This window comes from Rousettus aegyptiacus, unplaced genomic scaffold (genome assembly GCF_014176215.1).
Source record: "Rousettus aegyptiacus isolate mRouAeg1 unplaced genomic scaffold, mRouAeg1.p scaffold_m13_p_3, whole genome shotgun sequence".
Lineage (NCBI taxonomy): Eukaryota > Metazoa > Chordata > Mammalia > Chiroptera > Pteropodidae > Rousettus > Rousettus aegyptiacus.
In genome coordinates, this window is record NW_023416306.1 from 114,587,848 (window position 1) to 114,609,549 (window position 21,702).

The 21,702-nt window shown below is 50.5% G+C and overlaps 1 protein-coding gene across 1 annotated transcript; it reads left to right on the forward strand.

Moving 5' to 3' along the window:
* Nucleotides 1-2,643: 2,643 nt before the first annotated feature.
* On the forward strand, nucleotides 2,644-14,754 carry DISP2 (dispatched RND transporter family member 2). Its single transcript, XM_016152212.2, has 8 exons — nucleotides 2,644-2,756; nucleotides 7,551-7,880; nucleotides 8,165-8,194; nucleotides 8,305-8,428; nucleotides 8,712-8,827; nucleotides 8,998-9,125; nucleotides 9,492-9,589; nucleotides 10,923-14,754. Exons 1-8 carry the CDS (start codon nucleotides 2,644-2,646, stop codon nucleotides 14,181-14,183), a joined length of 4,200 nt encoding a protein of 1,399 aa, XP_016007698.2. The 3' UTR covers nucleotides 14,184-14,754.
* The last annotated feature ends 6,948 nt before the right edge of the window (nucleotides 14,755-21,702 follow it).

The following is a 21,702-nucleotide window of genomic DNA, read 5'->3' on the forward strand; positions in this document are numbered from 1 at the left end:
ACATACCCTTGTACCGACACACATGCATAAACTACCTGCAATGGAGAATATGCACATCCCATGCCTTGCCACCTCCTACCTCTGGTCTCCCCCTTCTCATAACCCCTCCCCTTCCTCCTTGGCTCCTATATCTCCCAGGACCCTGCCTCCTGTCTCCTTGCCACTGGCCCACAGTGAACTCTGTAGCTGCCATAGGCCCACCCTCACTTCTAAGTATAGTCAGCCTGCAGTTTCAAGCATGGTAAAACCTCTAGTCACTGTGCAAGGGTTCCTGGGTGATGAAAGGGAGAAGATGAGATAATTATGCTTCTTAGTTACAGATAAAATAAACTGAGGTACAGGGAGTGTCGTATCTTAGCTCAAGGAATGGAAACCAAAAAATATAGGTTCCTCCCATTTTGTCTGCTCAGTGCTCTGGCTTCATCAAGGCAAAAGGCCCAGAGCTAGAAGCTGTCACTGCTGTTCTTGCCTCCTAGTCCTCTACCATGATCCTCTGCTCGTGCCCAGGAATCTTGAGTCCTCTGTAGTAGGGAAAAGGGAGAAGAAGAAGGGGAGTTGATTTGGGGTAATATTGGCACTGACTTCTGACTCTAGTATTGTTCACTTGACTTTCCACAGGAGCACTGCCATGATGGCGGGCCTGGCCATGGCCCTGGGCACTGCCCTGGGAAAGGCCATTCTCCAGGAGGCCATCCTCCAGGAGGCCATCCTCCAGGAGGCCATCCTCCAGGAAGCCATCCTCCAGGAGGCCATCCTCCAGGAAGCCATCCCCCACAGCCCTCTGGACCACGCCCTGGTCCACATCATTGAAGAAGCAGAAGAAACAGAACACAAGAATGGGGAGCCTGAGTAGGTTGTCCTGGTGACCTGACATGGGGCCTGAACCAGAATCTTCTCTTTCTAATAAACAGCCTCATAACAGCTATGTTTTACTCTTAAAGGAGCCAGTCTTATTTCACATCCAACCTGGCACTCAGGGAGCCCAGCAGTCTCTGAGTTCCCTAGTTATGAGAATGGGGTACCCAGCCAGGCATTCTCAGAAGGTTGGCTCAGTGGTCCCAATTGCATATGGCTGTATAAGGCCACCTTTTCTTTTTCACTTCTGCTTTCTCCCATCAAAGGGCCTCAAGTGTGACCTCATCATCTCTACCCAATCATATACACCCAGACCTGGTGGGCCTTCCAAAGTTCCATCCTGCATGCCTCCCTCTACAGATCAGAAGCCTTCAATGAGTCCCTACTGTCCAGATGTATTTCTCACCATTCTCTGAATACACATTGAACTTTCTAGCCTCCTTAACTTTGTACAGTCCACCACCACCACCACCACCACCACTCCATCCGCATGTCAGGAATGCCTTTCCACCAAGCCAGCTGAAGCTCCACCATCAACATGAAGCCTACCCTAAATCCATTAGGAAAAGAGAGGTCCTCTCTCTTTGCATACTGCTTCCTTCTATTGACTATCACATGGGCCTGACCACGCCCTACCCAGTTGGCACTAATGTATGGGCTGGCCTTTTATCTCTCTAACCAAACTAAGCTACTCAGGGCAGGCCCACCACTTCTACATGTCTAGATTGACCCACCCCCATCTTCTATCAACCTATGACTTGCATAGAGTGGCAATTGCGCACAGCTTAGGGATACCTATACTCCAAAAGCTCTTGGGTTCTGACTCTCTCCCCAGCCCCATTCTTCAGTCAAGGCACCTCCGTACACATTCAGCCAGTCTGCTTGCTGTGAAACCCATTCTACCCATCCAAACCATATCTGGGTCCCTCTCCACTTGCCAACTGCCAGGCTTCTTACACTGTCCTTATCTATTCTAGTGCTACCACAGCCCTTTAGCCAGCCTGTCCACAGCCCATCACACCTTCCTTCCCTCATTGCCATTCCCTGACCTGGGATAGAAAGTGTCTTGGAGTGAGTGGCTACTGGGCACTTCCCATGCTGAAGTGGGCGTTTCTCTGAGTATCTATCTTCTCCTTCCCCCATTCCCATACTCCGCACTTTAACAGAATTGGGGCTCCACGTCTGATGGGCGCAGACCCAGGTCCAGGTCTGAGTCCAGACAAACGTAAAGAAAGACACAACTTGAGCAGGCGCCGAGCCCACACTGGAGAGGAGCAGGGGCGAAGGGAGGAGGCGGGGGCGAAGCCGCGCTGAACCAAGCAGAGATAAATATGGGACTAAAGTCGCCCCACCTCTTAACTTCTCGGGGGCCTGTACAGTGAAGTACTGGCGCGGAACTGTTCTCTCTTTCCCACTAGAAAAGTCTGCATTTCAATTGTAAGGCTCTGTATACCGTGCTTGGGGTCTCCCTTCCTGTTCTTATGGGAAGACCGATGCCTCCCAGGAAAAGCTGGTGTGCTGACTACAGTCAGACTGCGGGACTCCCAACAGCAGACCTGAGTAGAGAGGCCCACACCACCATCCTGGAGGTCTTAAAGACAGCGAGCCTCCAACACTGGGCAGCCGCGCGGGAAGCCTCTGTCCCCGCCCCCTGGTGCCCTGCCCTGTGGCTGGGCTCCTCGTCTGCCCCGCCTAGCTATCGGCCCGCCCAGCGTTTACGCATGCGCAGAAGATCACCACCGCGACTGCTTCAGCACCAGCTCCCGGACAGCGGCGCCGCCCACGGGCATGGACGGAGGTAGCGACATTAGCAGCAGAGGTCCGGCTCCCGGCCCAGGTCCGGAAGGGGAGCAGCGGCCCAAGGGGGAGCTCTTGGCCCCAGACGGCAGCTCCCCGAACAGGTAGGGCGGACCGCTCCGCAGATCCAGCTCACAGACCTTCCATGCACCCCCGCCTCAGGTATTCCCAGTAGCAGTCGTATGTTGCCCCATTCATTCCCCAAGCTCTTCCCAGAGCTCCTTTCTGGCTCCTCCTTGCTCTCAGTCCCCCGGCCACACCCTCATTCTGCTGGGTCAATTTTCTTTCTCCCTGGTAACCCCTACTGTCAGCACCCCATTGCCCTCACCGCCCCGGGTACCTGCCCCCCACGCTGTTCCTACCTAACCTCAAAGGCCTGGGGTTCCCTGCCCTTCCTTTCTCCAAAGCCCCCCTCCCTCTAGACCCTGCCCCCGTGTCTTCTCAATAAGCCCCAAACCCTCAGCGACCTCAGTCCAGGTTCCAGCGTGTCAGTGTGCTGGAGGGTATGCATGTATGGTAGATGGGAGGCTCACCAAGGTTTGTGTCCTGCGGAAGGTAGATTCTACTCAGTGGCCACGCCTGAGACTGTCTTTGTCCATCACCGTCAGTTTCTACTCTGCCTTGCATGGCGGGCTGCGCAAATGTAGGCTGGAGTCTCTGCCTATGGCAGCTACCTGCACTCCCCGGAGCCTCTGAGGCTCAGGCCTCATTCAGAACCATCCCCAAAGGAGTCTCAGGCTGACTGGACAGGAGAAATATGTTCCTATTGAGGGCCCAGATCTCGGGGCCTCTCCTCTCTCTTCCTCCACCATATGTGTGAGGAAACAGCCCAGCCAGGTAGAAATATGGCGCAATTTCTATGCCCTGCCTGGACTGCTGCCTCCAGAATCCCTCCCCTGACATAACACTGCCTTTCTCTCCTGCCTGGACTGAAATAAAAGGCATTCTTTAGGGGCAGTAAGCAGAGGTGGACATGTTGTCTCCAGACTGCTCCAGTTAAAATATATATTCTGTCTGTACCACAGAGCAAGAGGAAACCCCACAAGTGGAGAAAAATCTTTTCTTCCTCTATTGTTAACAGATCAGCCTGGGCTGATTTATCTAACATTTCCATCAGAAAGGCACAGAGCTTTCTTCAAGGGGGTGAGACAGGATGCATGTGTTCTCTAGACCAAGGGACTGCCTTGCACTATGGCCTGCCCAAAGAGCTTGAGGCAGACAGGGAAAGGACAGTGACAGGGCAGAGTAGAGGTCTGGGGCCAGGAATATCTCCCTAGACAGGGCTAGAGAGTCATTTGGTGCCTTGGATATTTTGCCAAGGATCAGCCCTCTCTGGTCTGCTCACTTCCCCTGCACATGAGGCCCATTCTTGAGCACAGGAACCACTTGCTCTTCTCCTGAAACTCCTTAGAAACTCTGGCCCCTCACTGTACTTTCCCAAAAGATCCTGGACACTAATCAGGCAAAGGGACTCAGTTCAATTCAATTAAAGAAACACAAACATGCTGCTGCTGAGCTAAGTAGAACTCTGGAGATAGATGCACAGTGAATATTATGGCAAGCAGATGTATGCGCAAACACACACACATACACACACAGAGTCCTTTACTAATGCATTGACTACAGAGTGATTTGAAATAGTTGATTCTTTGTGTTTTTAAAATTACATTTTTCTTTTCCTAGTGACATGAGCTGCTCCCCTACCTATCTTGGCCACTCTGCGGAATCACAAGGATGTCCATATGGCTATGCGTGTGAGGGCTTGGGGGCAAGGTTAATGCACATGTACATTGCCTCTTATAAGGCTCCCAAGTGGGGCCTCTGTGTCTGGGGCCCTGTTAGCTAGGCCTTGACTGCTGCAACTTTGGCCTCTTGAGGAGGCCTGCGTCACCACTTTCTATCCACCTGCCCGCCCCAGTCACTTGTCTTCCAAGCCAGCTGGCCCAGGCAAGCAGCCCAGAAAGTTGCTCATCCCAGTCAGAGCCATGGAACTAAGAGGGTGAGAATGAAAGCCCCTGGGGAGGCAAGGCCTGGAGCCCTTAACTCGTATTATTAATAGGTCTCCTGAGAACAGAGGGCAGCAGGGGTTGGAAGGACAAAGTTTTTAATCTGAGAAGAGTTTGGCTTGTTCTCCTTGGGAGGGTTGAGACAAGGGTCTGGTCCTACAGTGGTTGGAATATGGAGGGTTTCGAATTCTGCCACACTGACAATGATGGGCACAGTCAAGAAGGGTGAGATTTGGGAACAGCTGATCCTGGGTACCCAAAGAGGGATAGAAAGGGTTGAAAGGAAGGGGCTTGGGCCAGGAGGAACACAACAGAAGCAAACCTATGGTAGATGCTAGAATCCCTCTTGAAGAGCAGCTACCTAAGGAAGGAGTTGGGCTTATGAGGTTTGGCAGACTGGTTAAAGAAGAGTGCTCCTGTTCTCCTCCTGCACTGGCTAGATTTCTGGCTTCCCTTAATGAAAAAGGAACTGACACTCCAAGTGGGTTCCTGGTTCCTAGGACAAGCCCAGTGCTCAGAGAGTTCTCTAAGGCCATGGGCAATTGGAATAGGCACCGTGGCTGTCCCAGCCTCCTGATCCCTGGAAAGCATGCCCTGCTCTAAAAAGGAAGAATAAAACTGACGGGTCATCTTCATGCCTTCAGGATCCAACCCAAACCAAACACAGTGCCAAAAATGTGGTAGGTGCTCAAAAAAGATCTGCAGAATGTAAATCTTAAATAAGTAGATGTCTATACTTATACTCATAAACCCAGGCCATTTATCCAGCTCCCTTTTGGCCCATGAAGATGGGCCCATAAGGTCTTTTTTTCTGCCAGGACACTGCTTGCGATGACATTAACATTATGGGGTCATCTAAGGTCTTGCTTTAGAACAACATTGGTCAAATTCCTACTTTTCTAAATTTTGTGTTAGTTAAAACAAAATAAGTATCAGTGATTTAAATCATGAGATCAAATTCTGATGTGGCTTTTGGATACAAAAAGGAAAGTATTTATAATTATCTATGTAGTGAGATTCTCAAGGTATAAAAAGTTCTTTCTCAAGTAAAGATATATATCGTGTGAGGTACCTAAAGAGGTCAAATTATAAATATAAATATACTTTTTAAATTGCATGTTCCCTGCAGCACTGAGTGTGATAAATGGAAGGAAAGTAAACATGTCTTCCACATGCCAGGCTCCATGCCCAGGCACCTCACATATGTTATGCCAGTTAATCCTCATACCAAACCTGGGAGGGGTCATTATCATCATATCCTCACTCAACAGACAAGAATGCCAATGCTCCAAGAATTGTGTGTCTTTCCCAAGGCTCCAGAGCTAAAGGATGATGAAGCCAGGAACCTACGTCTACTGCTTTCCCATTTTGCTCTCAGCACAAGGGTCATTCCTCCTAGACTGCTATGTCAACCAGTCAGCCTTCAGGGAGGAAGAAGATGAGCTTTCCTATTCTTTTCAGTTCCTCTATTTGGTCTCCTAGTGGAACCCAGCCTCCATGGGCAATATTCACTTGCATCAGGATTCTGGCCCATGGCCGCTTCAACAGTGCAGCAGGCAGGACTGGAAGCCAGGGCCGGGTCAGCACACTCCTGGCTTTCCTGTGGGAGCTATACAAGCTCTGGCAGGCCAGGTGATCCAAACAAATGTGGATCAGAACTCCTGGGAAACCCTCCATGCAGAGGCCCTCAGTACTCTGTTCTAGATCTGGCAATCTTGTCACTAGGATGGGACTCCACCTAGTCCTGCACTCAAGGAGTGGGGTGGGGTCCCTGCACAGAGTGCTGCCCTTGTGAATAATTTCGAAGGAGGAATCTACTTCTGACTCCTCCCTAGCAAGTTCCTTGGGAGTGCCAACTCCCTCTCCCAAGCGTGCACACCCTTGCAAAGCAAACCTTCTGCCCCATGGCCCAAGCGGATGCCCTGCCAAACTTTCCCCTGGCTACCCCCATCCCTGTGAAGGTCGAACCCTCCTCTGGGCTCTTTTAGCCCTCTGACTTCCTCTCTTACAGCACTCAACATGTTGGATTGTCCACATCTGCCACCTACTATGAGTGCCTTGTGGACAAGGACTGGGCCTTCTTCATCCTAGTACCACTATTAGCAGTCTGTCTGGCAGTTAGTATTCATTCAACAAACATTCCCTAGGCATCTTCTGTGTGCAAGTCACTGTTCAAGGCCCTGAGGATATAAAGACATGAACGAATGTGCCAGACCCTTTATCTCCCAGAGCTCACATTCCATATAAGTGACAACTATATAATATAATATCTGGTTGTGGCAAATGCTCTGAAGAAATACAAAGCAGGTAGGGGGATGAAGAGCTGATGGATGGTTATTTAGAGAGGGTAGTCAGGGAAGACTTCTCTAAGAAGGTAATAGTTGAACTGAGATTAGAATAAAGAGAGTGCGTGAGCCATGCAATTATCTGTGGAAACAAGAGTGCAGCAGGTGCTCAATAAATGCCACAAGAGAATGCGCTGACAACTGTAGCAGAAAGAGCACAGGAATGCAAATCAGAACTGGGTTCAAGACCCAGTTTTCAAATCTATAACCAAGGAAAAGACTTCCCCTGTGGGTTTTTGTAAAGAGTAAATAAGATCATACATGGAAAAGCATGTTTATTGCCTAGCGCAGTGTCTGTCATAGAGCAGGCTGCCAATAATGTTTTTTTAAGTGCATGGACAGATGAAGTAATAAGACAATGGGCCCCATGAGGTAGGTTGGGGTGTAGAGCTGGGCCCCCACCCTTCTCACCTCTCTTCCAGGTCTAGTAATAGAAAAACCCAAGCCCCTGTCTCCTTGTCTCAGCTGGCTTGCTGAACAATGCTAGGGCACAGGGTGACCTCATCACTGTCCCCAACCTGATCTTCCCTGCCTCCTCTATCCCCAGGTCCCCGAGCAAGGCTGTGGCCCCTGAGGCAAGCCCGGAGAGAAGCTCCTCCCTCCACAGCTGCCCCCTTGAGGATCCTTCCAGTTCTTCAGGACCTCCACCAGCAACTGCCACCCTCCAGCCTGTGGGCCCATCTAGCCCCTTGGCCCCTACCCACTTCACTTATGCCCAGGCACCACAGGAATACCGGGGGGGCAGTTCCCTGCCAGGGCTTGGGGACCGGGCAGCTCTGTGCTCCCATGGCTCCAGCCTCAGCCCTTCCCCAGCCCGCTCACAGCATGATGGGGCCTGGAAGCCACCATCAGTGCAGCACCATGTGGTCAGCGTCAGGTAAGAAGGGGTCCAGAAGCCTGGCAGCTGCTACCGGATTGTAGAACAGGGCTTAAAACTGGGGTCAACTCCCCGAGCTCTGGACTCCATAAGGAGGCAGCCCAGGATGTCCCCTGCATCTAATGGAGGAGGCAGCCTGGATGGAGGAAGAAGTAAGGGTTGCAGCTGGGGAATGGGAAAGTCTAAAAGGGTTAATTTAATACCATCTTCCTCTAACCCCTAACCCCCACCTCCTACCTTACAAAAGGACTCTGGAAGCAAGTGTCTTTTCTTCTCTTCTACAGGCAGGAACGGGTCTTCCAGATGCCAAAGAGGTAAGTGCCCAGCATAGCCCCGCCCCCACTTCTTGCCATCTCCTATGCCCACCCATCCCCCGCTACCACACTCAACACCAACTCATGTGGGCTCTCTTTCTCTTTCTCAGCTATTCCCAGCTGATTGCCGAGTGGCCAGTGGCTGTGCTGCTGCTGTGTCTGGCTGTCATCCTCCTCTGCACCCTGGCTGGGCTCTTGGGGGGCCAGCCGCCTGACTTCTCCAAGCCTTTGCTGGTGAGGAGCCAAAGGGAAGGAAGGGGGCCCTCCAACCTGACCACTTCAACTAAGTCTGGGGCAAAAAATTGGAGTGGCTCAGCTTGGGATAGGATGGCAGTGGTGGACTCTCAACCTCCAGAGATAGTTGAGGAGATGGTATAGAGATGATACTCTCATCCAACAATTGAGGCAGGAAGGCTGGCCTTCCCTGTTCCAGGGACCCAAGGGGGCAGAGCCAAGTAGGGCCAGATGGAGAAGCCCCCTTCTCCTTGCCTGATCTTCTCAGCCCTCCTCCCTACAGGGCTTTGAGCCTCGGGACACGGACATTGGACGCAAGCTAGTGGTATGGAGAGCACTGCAGGCCTTTACGGGCCCCAAGAAGCTGCTTTCCTTTTCCCCAGACCTTGAGCTGAACAGGTAATGAGTTTTTATCTTTCCACTGCTGAGGGAAGTAGGGAGGGGCCATCAGGTGACCCCCTCATAGGCAAGTCAGAGGGGCTTGCTGGGGCCCCTGGGGAGTAGTATCTGGCCTCCTCTGAGCCCTCCACCCTTTGATGATACCTGGCATCATTTTCTTTCTATCTCAGCTCAAATCCCTACACCACTCTGAGCCCTGCACTCTGGAACAGTACCCAGGAAGGCATGCTCCAGCCCCGGAGGATGGTGGAGCCGCAGGAGGGCAGAGGGCAGGAGAGCTTCTTCTGTGGCCCCCCTGGTAAGCTGCAGCCTGGCCAATTCCTGGCTTTAATGGTGATCCCCATCCCACCTACAAAAACAAGAGGGCCCAGAAGGACAAATTTGGGGAGACAGAAAGCGAAGGAGGCCAGCTGGCCGCAACCAAAATAAAGAACTTGGGTTACATCTGGGAAGATGAGGCAGGTCTCAGGTGCTCCAGCCAGGTAGGGTCAAACTGGGTGTGAGAGGGGCACAGGAGCTGAGATGCAGGCCCAGAATGAAACAGCCAGACATAGGTTTCAGGATCCTGAGAATCTGAATCTCATTTGGCTCTGAGTAAGCATCTTCCCTTTGGTGGGCCCAGGACCTGGGGTCAAAGGGCTGAGTTCTGGGGGGTGTGTTGCAGAGAAGAGCTACGCACAGCTGGTGTTCATGTCCACCTCAGCGGGCAGCCTGTGGAACTTGCATGCCATCCATTCCATGTGTCAGATGGAACAGGACCAGGTGAGCTGACTGGGAAGGTGCAGGGGTTGGGGCGTGGGGAGTAGTGAACCAAGGATACCAGAGACCTGATCCCAAAGAAATATACTTGAACCAGGACTGCTAGAGTGGACTAAGGAAGAGCTTAGAAAATTATTCCAGCCCTGCTGAGTGGCTCCAGGTTGAGTGGGGAAAGAAGAGTCAATTGTTTTCAGAAGAGTCAGGGCAAGTGCTGAAAGACAGACTATGCAGAGTCTGGGGATTCCCTAAAGGTCCTAAAAAGGAGCCTCAAGAGCTGTTGCAGAAGCCCCAGCCCATGGGCCCTAGCCCCATCAACCCAAGCAGTGCCAATGCAATCATGCTAGCTAGAGAACCATATACCATAACATTTGCAGACAGATTTGCTGCTAAAAACAGTGTGAACACCACTAAGTTGCCCACACTGCTCACTTCACACAAGGGTATCTGAACTACCAAAGACACTGGGTAATAACATGTACTCTGGAGTCAGATGCCTGAATTCAAGGCCATCTCTAATGCTCCCTAAATATGTAACTTCAGGCATGTCTCTTAACCTCTCAGGAGGTTATATACCTCAGTCTTTGCACATATATAATGGGGACACGGACGGTATTTTCATCATTGATATGTTATGACAATTAAGACAGAATTTGTAAAACTATAGCATAATGACTATCAATAGTAATCTCTCCGTAAATGCTACTATTGTCACAATGATCTCACATCCAAGACCATAAAGACCATATGGCCAGCTGGTAGCAGAACAAGGCCTCTGGTTCTCAGACTGGTGCTCTCTGTAACTGCACCAGCTACTGTGATGTCATCAGCAGGTGGGAGAGAAAAGGAGACATGAGGTCTGAAAAAGAAACAGCCCTGTGCCTAAGAAGGTTTAAGCAGACCAGTTTATAGAGAGAGGGGGCTAAGGTTTGGCAGTGCCCCTGATCCTGGGGCACTTTTCTCATCATTTACTTCTAGTTCCCTGGACCTTTGGCCCTATTCCCTCTGTGGCTGCCACTTCCATTCTTCCTCCTGGCTCAGGCAGTGCAGAGTTGGGGTGTATGACCTACAGGGGCCCTTAGGGCAGGACCTCTTAGGCCGAGGCCTTGGCAGCATCCCTGAGCTTCCTCTTCGATGAGTCAAAATACAGCTGCTGACACCTGGGCCAGGAGCCAAAGGCAGCTCTGAGACAAGCCAGTTATGCCAGGCTGTCGAGATATGTCTCTGCCTCTGCCCTGCACCTTGAAAGGAAATGAGAGGGTCCTGTACAGGACTGGGGAAACCTGGGCCCTTGCAGTGCCCCTGAGCTCTTTCTTGCTGTCTGTGCCCTACCCTACAGATCCGCTCCCATACCCACTTTGGGGCTCTGTGCAAGCGTACCACAGCCAACGAGTGCTGCCCCAGCTGGTCCCTGGGCAACTATGTGGCAGTGCTCTCTAACCGCTCCTCCTGCCTGGACACTACTCAAGCAGATACAGCCCGTACACTGGCCCTACTGCGGGCCTGTGCCCTCTACTACCACCGTGGTTCCCTAGTGCCCTCTTGTCTGGGACCTGGGCAGAACAAGCCACCACGCTGTGCCCAGGTTCCCACCAAGTGCTCCCAGAGCAATGCCATCTACCAACTCCTGCACTTTCTGCTGGACAGGGACTTTCTGAGTCCCCAGACTGCTGACTACCAGGTACCCTCCCTGAAATACAGCTTGCTCTTCCTGCCCACCCCAAAGGGTGCCTCCATGATGAGCATCTACCTGGACCGCCTAGCCACTACTTGGGGACTCTCTGACAACTACACGTCCATCACTGGTATGGATCTGGGCCTCAAGCAGGAGCTGCTGAGGCATTACCTGGCCCAGGATACGGTGTACCCCTTGCTGGCCCTGGCTGCCATCTTCCTCAGTATCGCCATCTACCTGCGCTCTCTCTTCCTCACACTCATGGTGCTGCTGGGGGTGCTGGGCTCCCTGCTGGTGGCCTTCTTTCTTTACAGAGTGGCCTTCCGCATGGCCTACTTCCCCTTCGTCAATCTGGCAGCGCTTGTCCTGCTCAGCGGCGTCGGTACCAACCACACTCTCATCTTCTTTGATCTTTGGCGCCTCAGCAAGAGTCAGCTGCCCTCTGGGGGGCTGGCACAGCGTGTGGGCCGCACCATGCACCACTTTGGCTACCTGCTGCTGGTCTCTGGCCTCACCACGGGCGCGGTCTTCTATGCCAGCTACCTGAGCCGCCTCCCGGCGGTGCGCTGCTTCGCCCTCTACATGGGCACCGCCGTGCTGGCGCACCTGGCGCTCACGCTGGCCTGGCTGCCCTCCTCCGCAGTGCTCCACGAACGCTACCTGGCGCACGGCTGTGCGGCCTGGGCACGGGGGCCGTGGGCGGGCAGCGCGCCCCGGAGGCTGGCGCTGGCACTGCACCGGCGGCTCCGCGGCCTTCGGCGGGCCACAGCAGGCACCTCGCGCCTGCTCTTCCAGCGCCTTCTGCCCTGCGGCGTCATCAAGTTCCGCTACATCTGGATCTGCTGGTTCGCCGCGCTAGCGGCAGGGGGAGCCTACATCGCTGGCGTCAGCCCCCGCCTGCGGTTGCCCACCCTGCCGCCGCCCCGCGGCCAGGTCTTCAGGCCCAGCCACCCCTTCGAGCGTTTCGACGCAGAGTACCGCCAGCAGTTCCTGTTTGAGCGGCTGCCCGAGGGTGAGGGTGGCCACATGCCCGTGGTTTTGGTGTGGGGCATTCTGCCCGTGGACACTGGGGACCCGCTGGACCCTCGCAGCAACAGCTCCCTGGTGAGTGACCCTGCCTTCTCAGCCAGCAGTCCTGAGGCCCAGCGCTGGCTGCTAGCACTCTGCAACAGAGCTCGGAATCAGAGCTTCTTTGGCGCCCAGCCAGAGGGCTGGCCCACACTGTGCTTCATAGAGGCCCTCCAGCACTGGATGGAGAGTCCTGGTTGTGCCCGCCTAGGGCCTGGCCTGTGCTGTGGCCCCTCAGGCTTCCCCTGGGCACCCCAGCTTTTCTTGCACTGCCTCAGGATGATGGCTCTGGAGCAAGGCCCCAATAGCACCCGTGACCTGGGACCCCGCTTCAATACCCAGGGCAGCCTGGCTGCCCTAGTTCTACGGTTCCAGACCAACTACCAGTATAGTCCAGACTATAGCCAGGCCCACCACTTTTACACTGAGATCAGCCACTGGCTGGCAGCGGAGCTGGGCAGGGCACCTTCTGGCCTCCGCCAGGGTTGGTTCACCAGTCGTCTGGAGCTGTACAGCCTGCAGCACAGCCTGAGCACAGAGCCTGCTGTGGTGCTGGGCCTGGCTCTGGCGCTGGCTTTTGCCACACTGCTGCTGGGAACCTGGAATGTTCCACTTAGCCTGTTCTCAGTGGCAGCTGTGGCAGGGACCGTACTGCTCACAGTGGGGCTCCTGGTTCTACTTGAGTGGCAGCTCAACACTGCCGAGGCTCTCTTTCTCTCTGCCTCTGTGGGCCTCTCGGTAGACTTCACCGTTAACTACTGCATCTCCTATCACCTGTGCCCACACCCGGACCGTCTGAGCCGTGTGGCCTTCTCGCTGCGCCAGACCAGCTGCGCCACAGCCGTGGGGGCTGCAGCCCTGTTTGCGGCTGGTGTGCTCATGCTGCCTGCCACGGTGCTGCTCTATCGCAAACTGGGCATCATCATCATGATGGTCAAGTGCGTCAGCTGTGGCTTTGCCAGCTTCTTCTTCCAATCTCTCTGCTGTTTTTTTGGACCAGAAAAGAACTGTGGGCAGATCCTCTGGCCCTGTGCCCACCTGCCATGGGACACTGGAACTGGGGAGCGTGGTGGGGAAAAGGCAGGCCGTCCACGATCAGGGCCAGTGGGGGGGCATCCTGGGTCCTGCTCAGAGCAGTATGAGCTACAGCCCCTGGCACGGCGCCGGAGCCCCAGCTTTGACACCAGCACAGCCACGAGCAAACTGTCCCACCGGCCCTCAGTGCTTTCTGAGGATCTACAGCTACATGATGGCCCCTGCTGCTCCCGGGCCCCACCGGCCCCTGCCTCCCCAAGGGAGCTGTTCCTGGACCACCAGGCAGTCTTCAGCCAGTGTCCAGCCTTGCAGACCTCCTCACCCTATAAGCAGGCTAGCTCCAGCCCCAAAACCCGGGCCAGGCAGAACTCCCAAGGGCAGAAGGCTGAACCCATGCTGGCATCGCCAGAAGCCCCAGCCCATGTTCCTAAGCCGAACGCTGCAGAGCCACCTGATTGCCTCTGCTCCTCAGCCAGCACCCTGGAGGGGCTCAGCGTCTCCGACGAGACCTGCCTAAGCACCTCTGAGCCCAGTGCCCGTGTTCCAGATTCTGTGGGTGCCTCCCCAGAGGACCTGGATGAAACTAAGCAATCAGTACCTGAGCGGGGCCAGCTGAACGAGAAACGGGACACCCTGTGGCTGGCACTGAAGGAGACCGTGTACGACCCATCACTACCTGCTTCCCACCAGAGCAGCTCATCCTGGAAGGGCCGTGGAGGCCCAGGGGATGGCAGCCCTGTGGTGCTGCCCAACAGCCAACCAGATCTGCCAGATGTTTGGCTGCGCAGGCCCAGCACCCACACTTCAGGCTACAGCAGTTGAGGGAGACCCAGAGAGGCCAGACCAGGTCACAGAGCCTGTCAGGGATGACAAGGTAGGGGCAGTGTCAGCCTTGAACCTGGTTGTGTTTCCCCACATCAGCATGTAGAGGTCTCACCCTCCAGCTGTGGACTTTAAACCCTGCCAAATGTTCCAGCCTTGGTCCAGGCTGCTGCTTACTCCCCACATCTGGAGGATTCAGTCGGTAAGGTCTTTGGAAGAAAACACGAAGTTCTTGTTACCTGCCGAGGGCTCATCTGCCCCCACAGTGCCAACAAGGACTCATCCTCTGGAAGGGGGAAGGCCAGATGTGTAGCACCAAGTATCAGGGGAGGCTGACCTGGCCCCCATGCCAAGTGGCAAGAAGTTCAGTGGGACTTAGGGGCCTAGTCCTTAGGACCCTGCAGGGGTACCTCACCAAGCAAAAGAGCCCTGGGGAACCTCGGCAGCCTCCTAGGCCTCCCACCTTTCAAGGGCTCTTTATCAGGATACTGCCTTCTCTTTGGAGAGCTCCTCTAGACCAGAATTGGGCCGGGGCTTCTGTCCTGAATAGCCCTATGTCCACCCACACACACACCCCAGTCTGACCAGAAATTCATCAAGGCCCCGCAGAGATGGTGACTGGGAGTGAAGCGGGAGGAGAGCTGGTCAGCCTTGGAACATCCTCATCAGAAGCTGCTCTAGCAGGCAAGAGTAGTTAATGAACAATCAGAATCCTTTCCATCCCTGCCTCTTTACAGAACATCCCTGCCAGTTTACAGAACATTTTCATACCCATTGTCTCACTTGGGTAGACTGCAGTTGGCCAGGTTCTTTTGTCCCCAATTTACAAGTAAAGACATTGAGACTAAGTAAAGTTAATGCGATTTACCCAAATCACATTGCTAGTAAATGGCAGAATAGGTTTCCAGACTCACTCCACTACCACAACTCCCACTCTCCTGGCTAACTGCCCCAGAGATATTGGTCTGTGGCTGTCCCGATCTTTCACTTGTAGCACCCTCCTATGACCTGCCTTCTCAGGTGTCTCTTAGTAAACTTCCCTCCTTCCCCCTTTAGGCCTCCATCTTGAGAGAGAGCTGTACTCTGAGCAAGACCAGAGTTCCTCCAGATTCAACTAAGACTCCTACTGGCCGCATAGTATCCTAGCTGACCTTGTTCCCAGGTTCAGAGGCAGGTGCATGGAGAGCCACTGCCAGGAGATACAACTGAAGGCAGTAGAGGTGGAGCAGAGTTCAATTAAGGCGAGAACTCAGGCCTGCCCATTTTGGGAGTGTGTAAATCCAGAGCTGTTCCCCAGGTAGGGTCCCCAGCTTCCTAAGGACAGGTCTCTCTGGTGACCCTCAGCAGACCAGAGGTTGACTCCCGCTCAAAGCAATGAGTCTCTCTAGGAAGGCTTCATCCCACGTGAGAGCTCATAACACTTATATAGCATCAGCAAGTTTACTGAACACCTACTCTGCATATGGTACTATAAGGGGACAGAGGCATGGAAAGAAAAGCAACATGTGCTCTCAAGGAGCTCACTGTCTAGCTGAAACAGTTTACACATCAGTGCAGGCACCAATGCCTCACTGAGGGCCATATGCTTGTCACCATCAATATTATTGGAGCTCAAGTACCTAGGACTGGGTAAACATTAAGAATTCCTAGAGGAGGTGGGCTTCCTAGACTTGAGCTGGGCTATAGAAATCTAAGTGTCTCAGACTGGAAGTTACCTTAATGATCATCTGTTCCAGCAGTTTTCAAACTTTGTAGCCTCAGGACCCTTTCTTCAAAGAATTATTGTGGATATGGTATATAAACAGATAAAAAGCAGCTACTCAGGTGGGTGCTGGCTCGGGGAGTACAGAACCAGTTTAGCCTTGCCTTCTGCTATGCCTCTCAGGGGCCCCTGGGGAACTGCTCAAGCTTCTGATGGCTCCACAGAATGTGGTGTGAAAACCCCTGATTCAGGCCATTTTACAGATGAGTAACATAGAGGGGAAAGGAGTGTCCTAGGGACAAACAGACAGTCTTTGGTAGAGCTGGAGACAAATCAGGGGGTGTATTGTTTTGTTTTGTTCCTGTGTTGTTGAGACCTGCCTCTGACCCCAAGTAACCCATGAAAAGTGGAACAGAAACCCAAATGAGACAGGAGTTGTGAAAGAGACAGAAGACTATGCATAGTAATGACAGAATACTTTGCAAGATAAGCAAATCAAACCCATTTGGCTCCTGACATCAGGAAGGTGAGGCAGTGATTAGGATCTAACTTGGACCTGTCTCTCTTCATGTGCAAGTAGAATACAGCTTCTGTGGCCTAGGGCGGCTCATCAGGATCCTGACTATTCTACATCATGAACCGTGTCCTTCTAAGCTGCGAGAGCCCTGTTCTCACCTGATAATCAGCCAGAGGGAGGGCAGGTGAGCCCTTCCTCCTGAGCATGAGCAGAAGTCTGGCCTTGACTCAAAAGAGAGCCAGCATCTTCAATGCTTCTCAACAGATCACCGAGGCTCTTCTTGAGAGTTGTGGGAGTGCAGCAGGGACCTGGACGAAAAGAAACTGCTCCTCCACACCCTTTTTTGTCTTGCAGAGTGAAACATTGGTGTCTTGGACTGGAGCTTCAAAAACTTTGCCTGAATACAACCGCTGAAATGTTAGAGCCTTGGGGAGGGGGTAGGCATCAGGGATTTGAGCACACCTGAGGACCCTATCGGGGATTTCTGAGTCCCATTCCTGCTGGCCATGGCCATATAGCCCTACTGGAAGGCAGATGAGCCAGAGCAGCTGAGGTACCAACTGGATTTGTTCTTTATGCTTCCAGGCCCAAAGGACTGGAAGAACCCAGTGGCAATCAAAAACTTCACTTCGTACCACGAATGGCCTAAACCAACAGCAGGCACCTTACTTCAGTGGGTAATCCAGCCTGCCTTTCTAGCCCCAATTTTGGAAAGCAGGGTTTAAAGCATTTTCAATTTCCTTTGAATTTCAGCAGACCTATTCACTTTATTATTATCATGGGTGTTACAATGAATGTGTAGCTCTGGATACATGGGGAGAGGCTTAGAAGCATGCTGTGAGGCAAAGTTTTCATGTTTGCTCTGAAAAATTTAAGAAATGGTTTCTTAACACTGAGACACTTTAAAATAGAACTATATTAACAATCATTTGAGACTTGAGAGTATTTCTCCTATTTGTGCCACAGATCCGTGAACTCACACTCAGAGTATGTGTGCTGTGTTTTTAAAATGTAACTTGGTATAGCTTGTTACTATGGGAAAACCCATCCTTCCATGGCTGTGGTGCTTTGGTGACAATGTTAGAGATTGATTTGACTGGAAGCATCTCAGATTTTACCGGCGCGTGGCATATCTCATGCCATGATATTTAGGCAATATCCCAGCTTCAGCCTGATTCTGAAAAAGACATCTCACAAGAAATTTATAAGCCCAACTTTCTCAGCACCCTGCGACTCATTCCATTCTTCTCCCAGGACAGGGGAGCAGGTGAGGGGTGTCAAGAAAGAGAATACATTGATTTGCAACCTTCACCCATTGTCTGGAGAGTTTCTTATCTTTTCTTCTATGGTGGCCTTATTTCAGCCTTTGATAATACATGTGGGCAACAACAAGCTCTCTAGCACTCCATGCCACGCATCAAGAACCCATTTGCTTGGGGATAGAAAACAGACCTTCCTCACTCTTTCTTCCCTCACCCTTTTTCACAGGGGTGATTATAACTCAAGGTCTAGAGATGTTTATGCTTAAGAGAAGAAATTTCAGTGCAATTCACTAGGAAGATGAGAAACAAAAGAAAGCCATTATGTGCTGTGTAAATGGCTGGCTGTTCAAAGCTACCCTGTGCCGAAGAGCCCTGGAAGGACCTTGATAAACATAATTATTGTCAGGCTTCTGTGCGATTATTCATGTTATCCCTCAAAAAAGGGAAAAGATGAACATTTACCAAATTCACAAACATCAAACCAGAGCTTCAGTATTGCTAAAGAAAATCACACAGCTGGGTAGATTGATGTAGATCTGAATTTATAACTATCAACCTCAACTGGACTCTCAGTCCTACCTAGCTAGTTTCCACTCTCGTTCCTAGTTTCCATTCTTCATAATGACCTTTTCATCCTTTCTCTTCCTTCCTAAAATATTTGATGCTCTCCACCTTCCGCAGCCCCCTTTTCAGTAGACAACTCATTCTTCGTAAAGAAAACTGGGGGCATCAGATAGAAATTTCCTCACCTATAAGGTATCAAGTCCCCAACTTACATATCCCTGCTCCTGCCTGCTTCTCCCACATCCTTTCTATTACAACAAAGGATGCGGTAATTATTCCATCAGTGGCTTCACACACTGCACCAGAGGCCTTCACATTCCCACAGGGACATGAACACCTTCTAAAAGGTTAAGTGGACACCGACAGTTTTAAAGGAATCGTTTTCCAGAGCTTCCTCCTTCATATATTCCTTCTCATATTCATTAGCCTAAGAAGGAGCCTCAGGTCAGCCAACTCTCCTTCTCCACCTCTACTTTCCCGATTGACCCCCTTCTTCATTTTGAATCCTACCTTTGCACCTCGTCCTGCAGTATAAAAAACAAAAGGACTACTTGAGAATGCTCTACTTGAGGAAGTCCTTGAGAGCGCAAAGCCTAGAGAACTTCCATGGGAAGTTTCAAAGGGGCAGCCCTGTACCTCAGTTCTGTGCTTTCTCGATTTAATTTGAATTATTTGAATTGAAAACAAAATAACAAATTTTTTAAATAAAAACAAAATCAGACTTTTTCTGATAGAAAGTCGATGTGATTTGGCTGAGTTTGACACAGAAGACTGGCTTTGCAAATAGGATATATTGTGGACATTTTCCAAAAATGGAATCTTTTAAATCTGAGAGGGGAGGTAGACGGTGGGGGGAGGGGGGATTAATTAAAATCATTTCTTAAATAAAAAAATAACAAAATAAAAAATAACCAACAAGTAAGTAAGTAAGTAAGTAAATAAATAAATAAATCTGAAGCTTCATGATTTGAACAAAAATACATTTAAAGTACATATACAATGTCCCCTTCCAGCCAAGATGGAGTAATAGGGTACAGATTTACCCTCCTTCCTGAAACAACCAACCAAACAAAAAATATATGAAACAACAGTTTCCATGACTCTGGATGTCAGACAACAAAGCACAGTGATCCCTGATGGACAAAGATACAAATGAGGTGAGCCCTGTGATTGCCTGAGTTACTGCTTAAGAGAGTTTTCAGGATGCATTGCAGAGAGGGAGAACCCAGACAAGGCCCGACAGACTTCCTGAGCTGAGGAGGTAGCTCAGAGTTTGGGGCAACCAAGATAGCTAGAATGCTCAAGAAAGAATCCTAGAGAGGAGAAAGGTGCACAGAGAAGGAGAATTCTGGAGATCTGCAAAGCACCCCCTCGGGTATTCAGCAGAGCACTGCTCATCATCTAAGTGTGAGGAAACTACTTGAAGCCAAGGAAAGAACCACCCAGGATTTATGAGGCCAAGGATTAGAATAGTAGCTACTATAGTCACACACAGATAGAATATTGCCTATTCCCATTAGCCAAACTGGAAAACCTCATAATTTATGGAGCATTGGTTCGAGTTCTCAGAAGGGTTTTGCCTCAGTAGTGGGAACTCAGTAGCCCTAGTTTAAATATTGCTCATTCCCACTTAACAAATTTTAAAATCAAGATCTGAAGGGAGCAAACTTTCTAAATAATTTAACTGCATCCCAAAACAAACCTTAGAATATTTACAGAAATACAAAAATAACTAGCACCTAAAAATGTAAAAGAAAAAAAAAAACCTATCATGCAAAGAAGCAGATAAATGACTCATAGTGAGGAGGAAAATCAATTGACACCAACCCAGAACTGATACTTATATAAAAATTACTTGATAAGGACATCAAGAACAGTTATTATTGTTAGGTGGGGGGGGGGGCTTGCCTGGAGGCTTCCCAGTTTGACATCAGAATAGGACAAGGGCCCACCCTAATCCCCTGATCGTCACCACCCTGATCCAGATGCTCAACTGGCATTCCCCATTCTATACTCGAACCCCACATAACCTTATAAAAACTACGCCCTCCTGTTTCAGGGGGCGACTTCTCTGGCCCGTCTCCTCTCTGGACCAGAGAACCTGGCCTGGGAGCCCCCTACCAATAAAGACTTGCTTTTAAAACTTCTCTCGGCGTGTCACGCATTTACCTTACATTTGGTGCCGAAACCCTGGAGGAGATTGTGTCCCCCGGCCTCCAGAGGCCTTGAGGGGCCTCTCCTCTCTTTTCGTCCGGGACCTTTGTCACACGTTTACCTTACAATTATAATTGTATTCCATATGTTTATATAGCTAAATAGAAAATTAGAAGCTATTTTTAAAATACCCAAATTAAACTTGTAGAGATAGAAACTAAAATGTCTGAGATAAAAAAAAATAATCACTGTGTTGTAGCCGCCAGCCTGCGAAAGACACACAGACCACCAGAACTCAAATGAGTTATAGGAAACACGCCAGCTGAGTCTGCCAGGGGTATGCAGACCCCAAATTCAGCAGCCCCGAAATGTAGAGGTACAGGGTTTTTAAGGCCCAAATCCCATTCTTCATTCTGTCTAAACAACAAAGGGCTATCTTTCTTCTATTCACTACCTGTCAACTCACAGGTCAGGTGCATAAGCGGGGTAACAGAAGCAGAAAGCTTGTTTAGAATGTTATGTTCCTATAATCAAAGGCCTATGTGCCCATAGTAATAGTCAAACAGTAATTTCCAGTAAGAGTCAATTTTTCAGCCACCACAACTGGATATAATTAAAGACAGTTTAGACACTACAGAAAAAAAGAGTGAACTTGAAGACATAGGAAATTATCCAAAATGAAATGTCAAAATAGAATTTTAGAAATGAATAAGATTATATATAATATATAATAGGTAAAAAGTATATCCTTTATAAATATTTAAAATTATGAAAATTTTAGGCATCAACTAAAAATGGGTGAGAGGGTACATTTTTTTGTTCTATTATTTTGTGGGGGTACATGAACAAAAGAATTTGAAGATGCTGCTCTAGCTCCCACCTTCCTTCCCTCTTTCTCTATGAATTTGTTCCTTTGATCATCCCCACTCTCTCCATGAAGCAACCATTTCTTCCTCTTAGCTGGCTCATTCTCATCAGCACATATATCAACTAGAATCTGCATCTTCGTGATCCCCCACAACCCACATCCAGTTATTGCCCAATTGCTCTACTCCATTCACAAACTCTAGAGTCTATACCTGCCATTTCTGCTTCCTTACCTCTCATGCATTCTTCAGCCTATTTCAACATGGCTTCCACTCAAACCTCTCCACCAGAATTTCTCTTCCCATACTCATCGATGATTTTTTGTTGCTAAATTAAATGGACCCTTTTTATTTTCCATCTTGTTTGCTCTTTGTTATTTTCAATAGTTTACCACTCCCTTTGTCAGCAGTTTACCACTTCTTTCTTCTGACCTTCTAGGATGCCACTTTTTTT

What these genes read in the sequence shown, in the direction of transcription:
- DISP2 (XM_016152212.2), top strand. Translation starts at nt 2,644, where the DNA reads ATGGACGGAGGTAGCGACATTAGCAGCAGAGGTCCGGCTCCCGGCCCA. An exon ending in CCAGACCTTGAGCTGAACAG is followed by an intron (nt 8,828 to 8,997) that starts GTAATGAGTTTT and finishes TTTCTATCTCAG; the next exon opens with CTCAAATCCCTACACCACTC. An exon ending in GTCAGATGGAACAGGACCAG is followed by an intron (nt 9,590 to 10,922) that starts GTGAGCTGACTG and finishes CCTACCCTACAG; the next exon opens with ATCCGCTCCCATACCCACTT.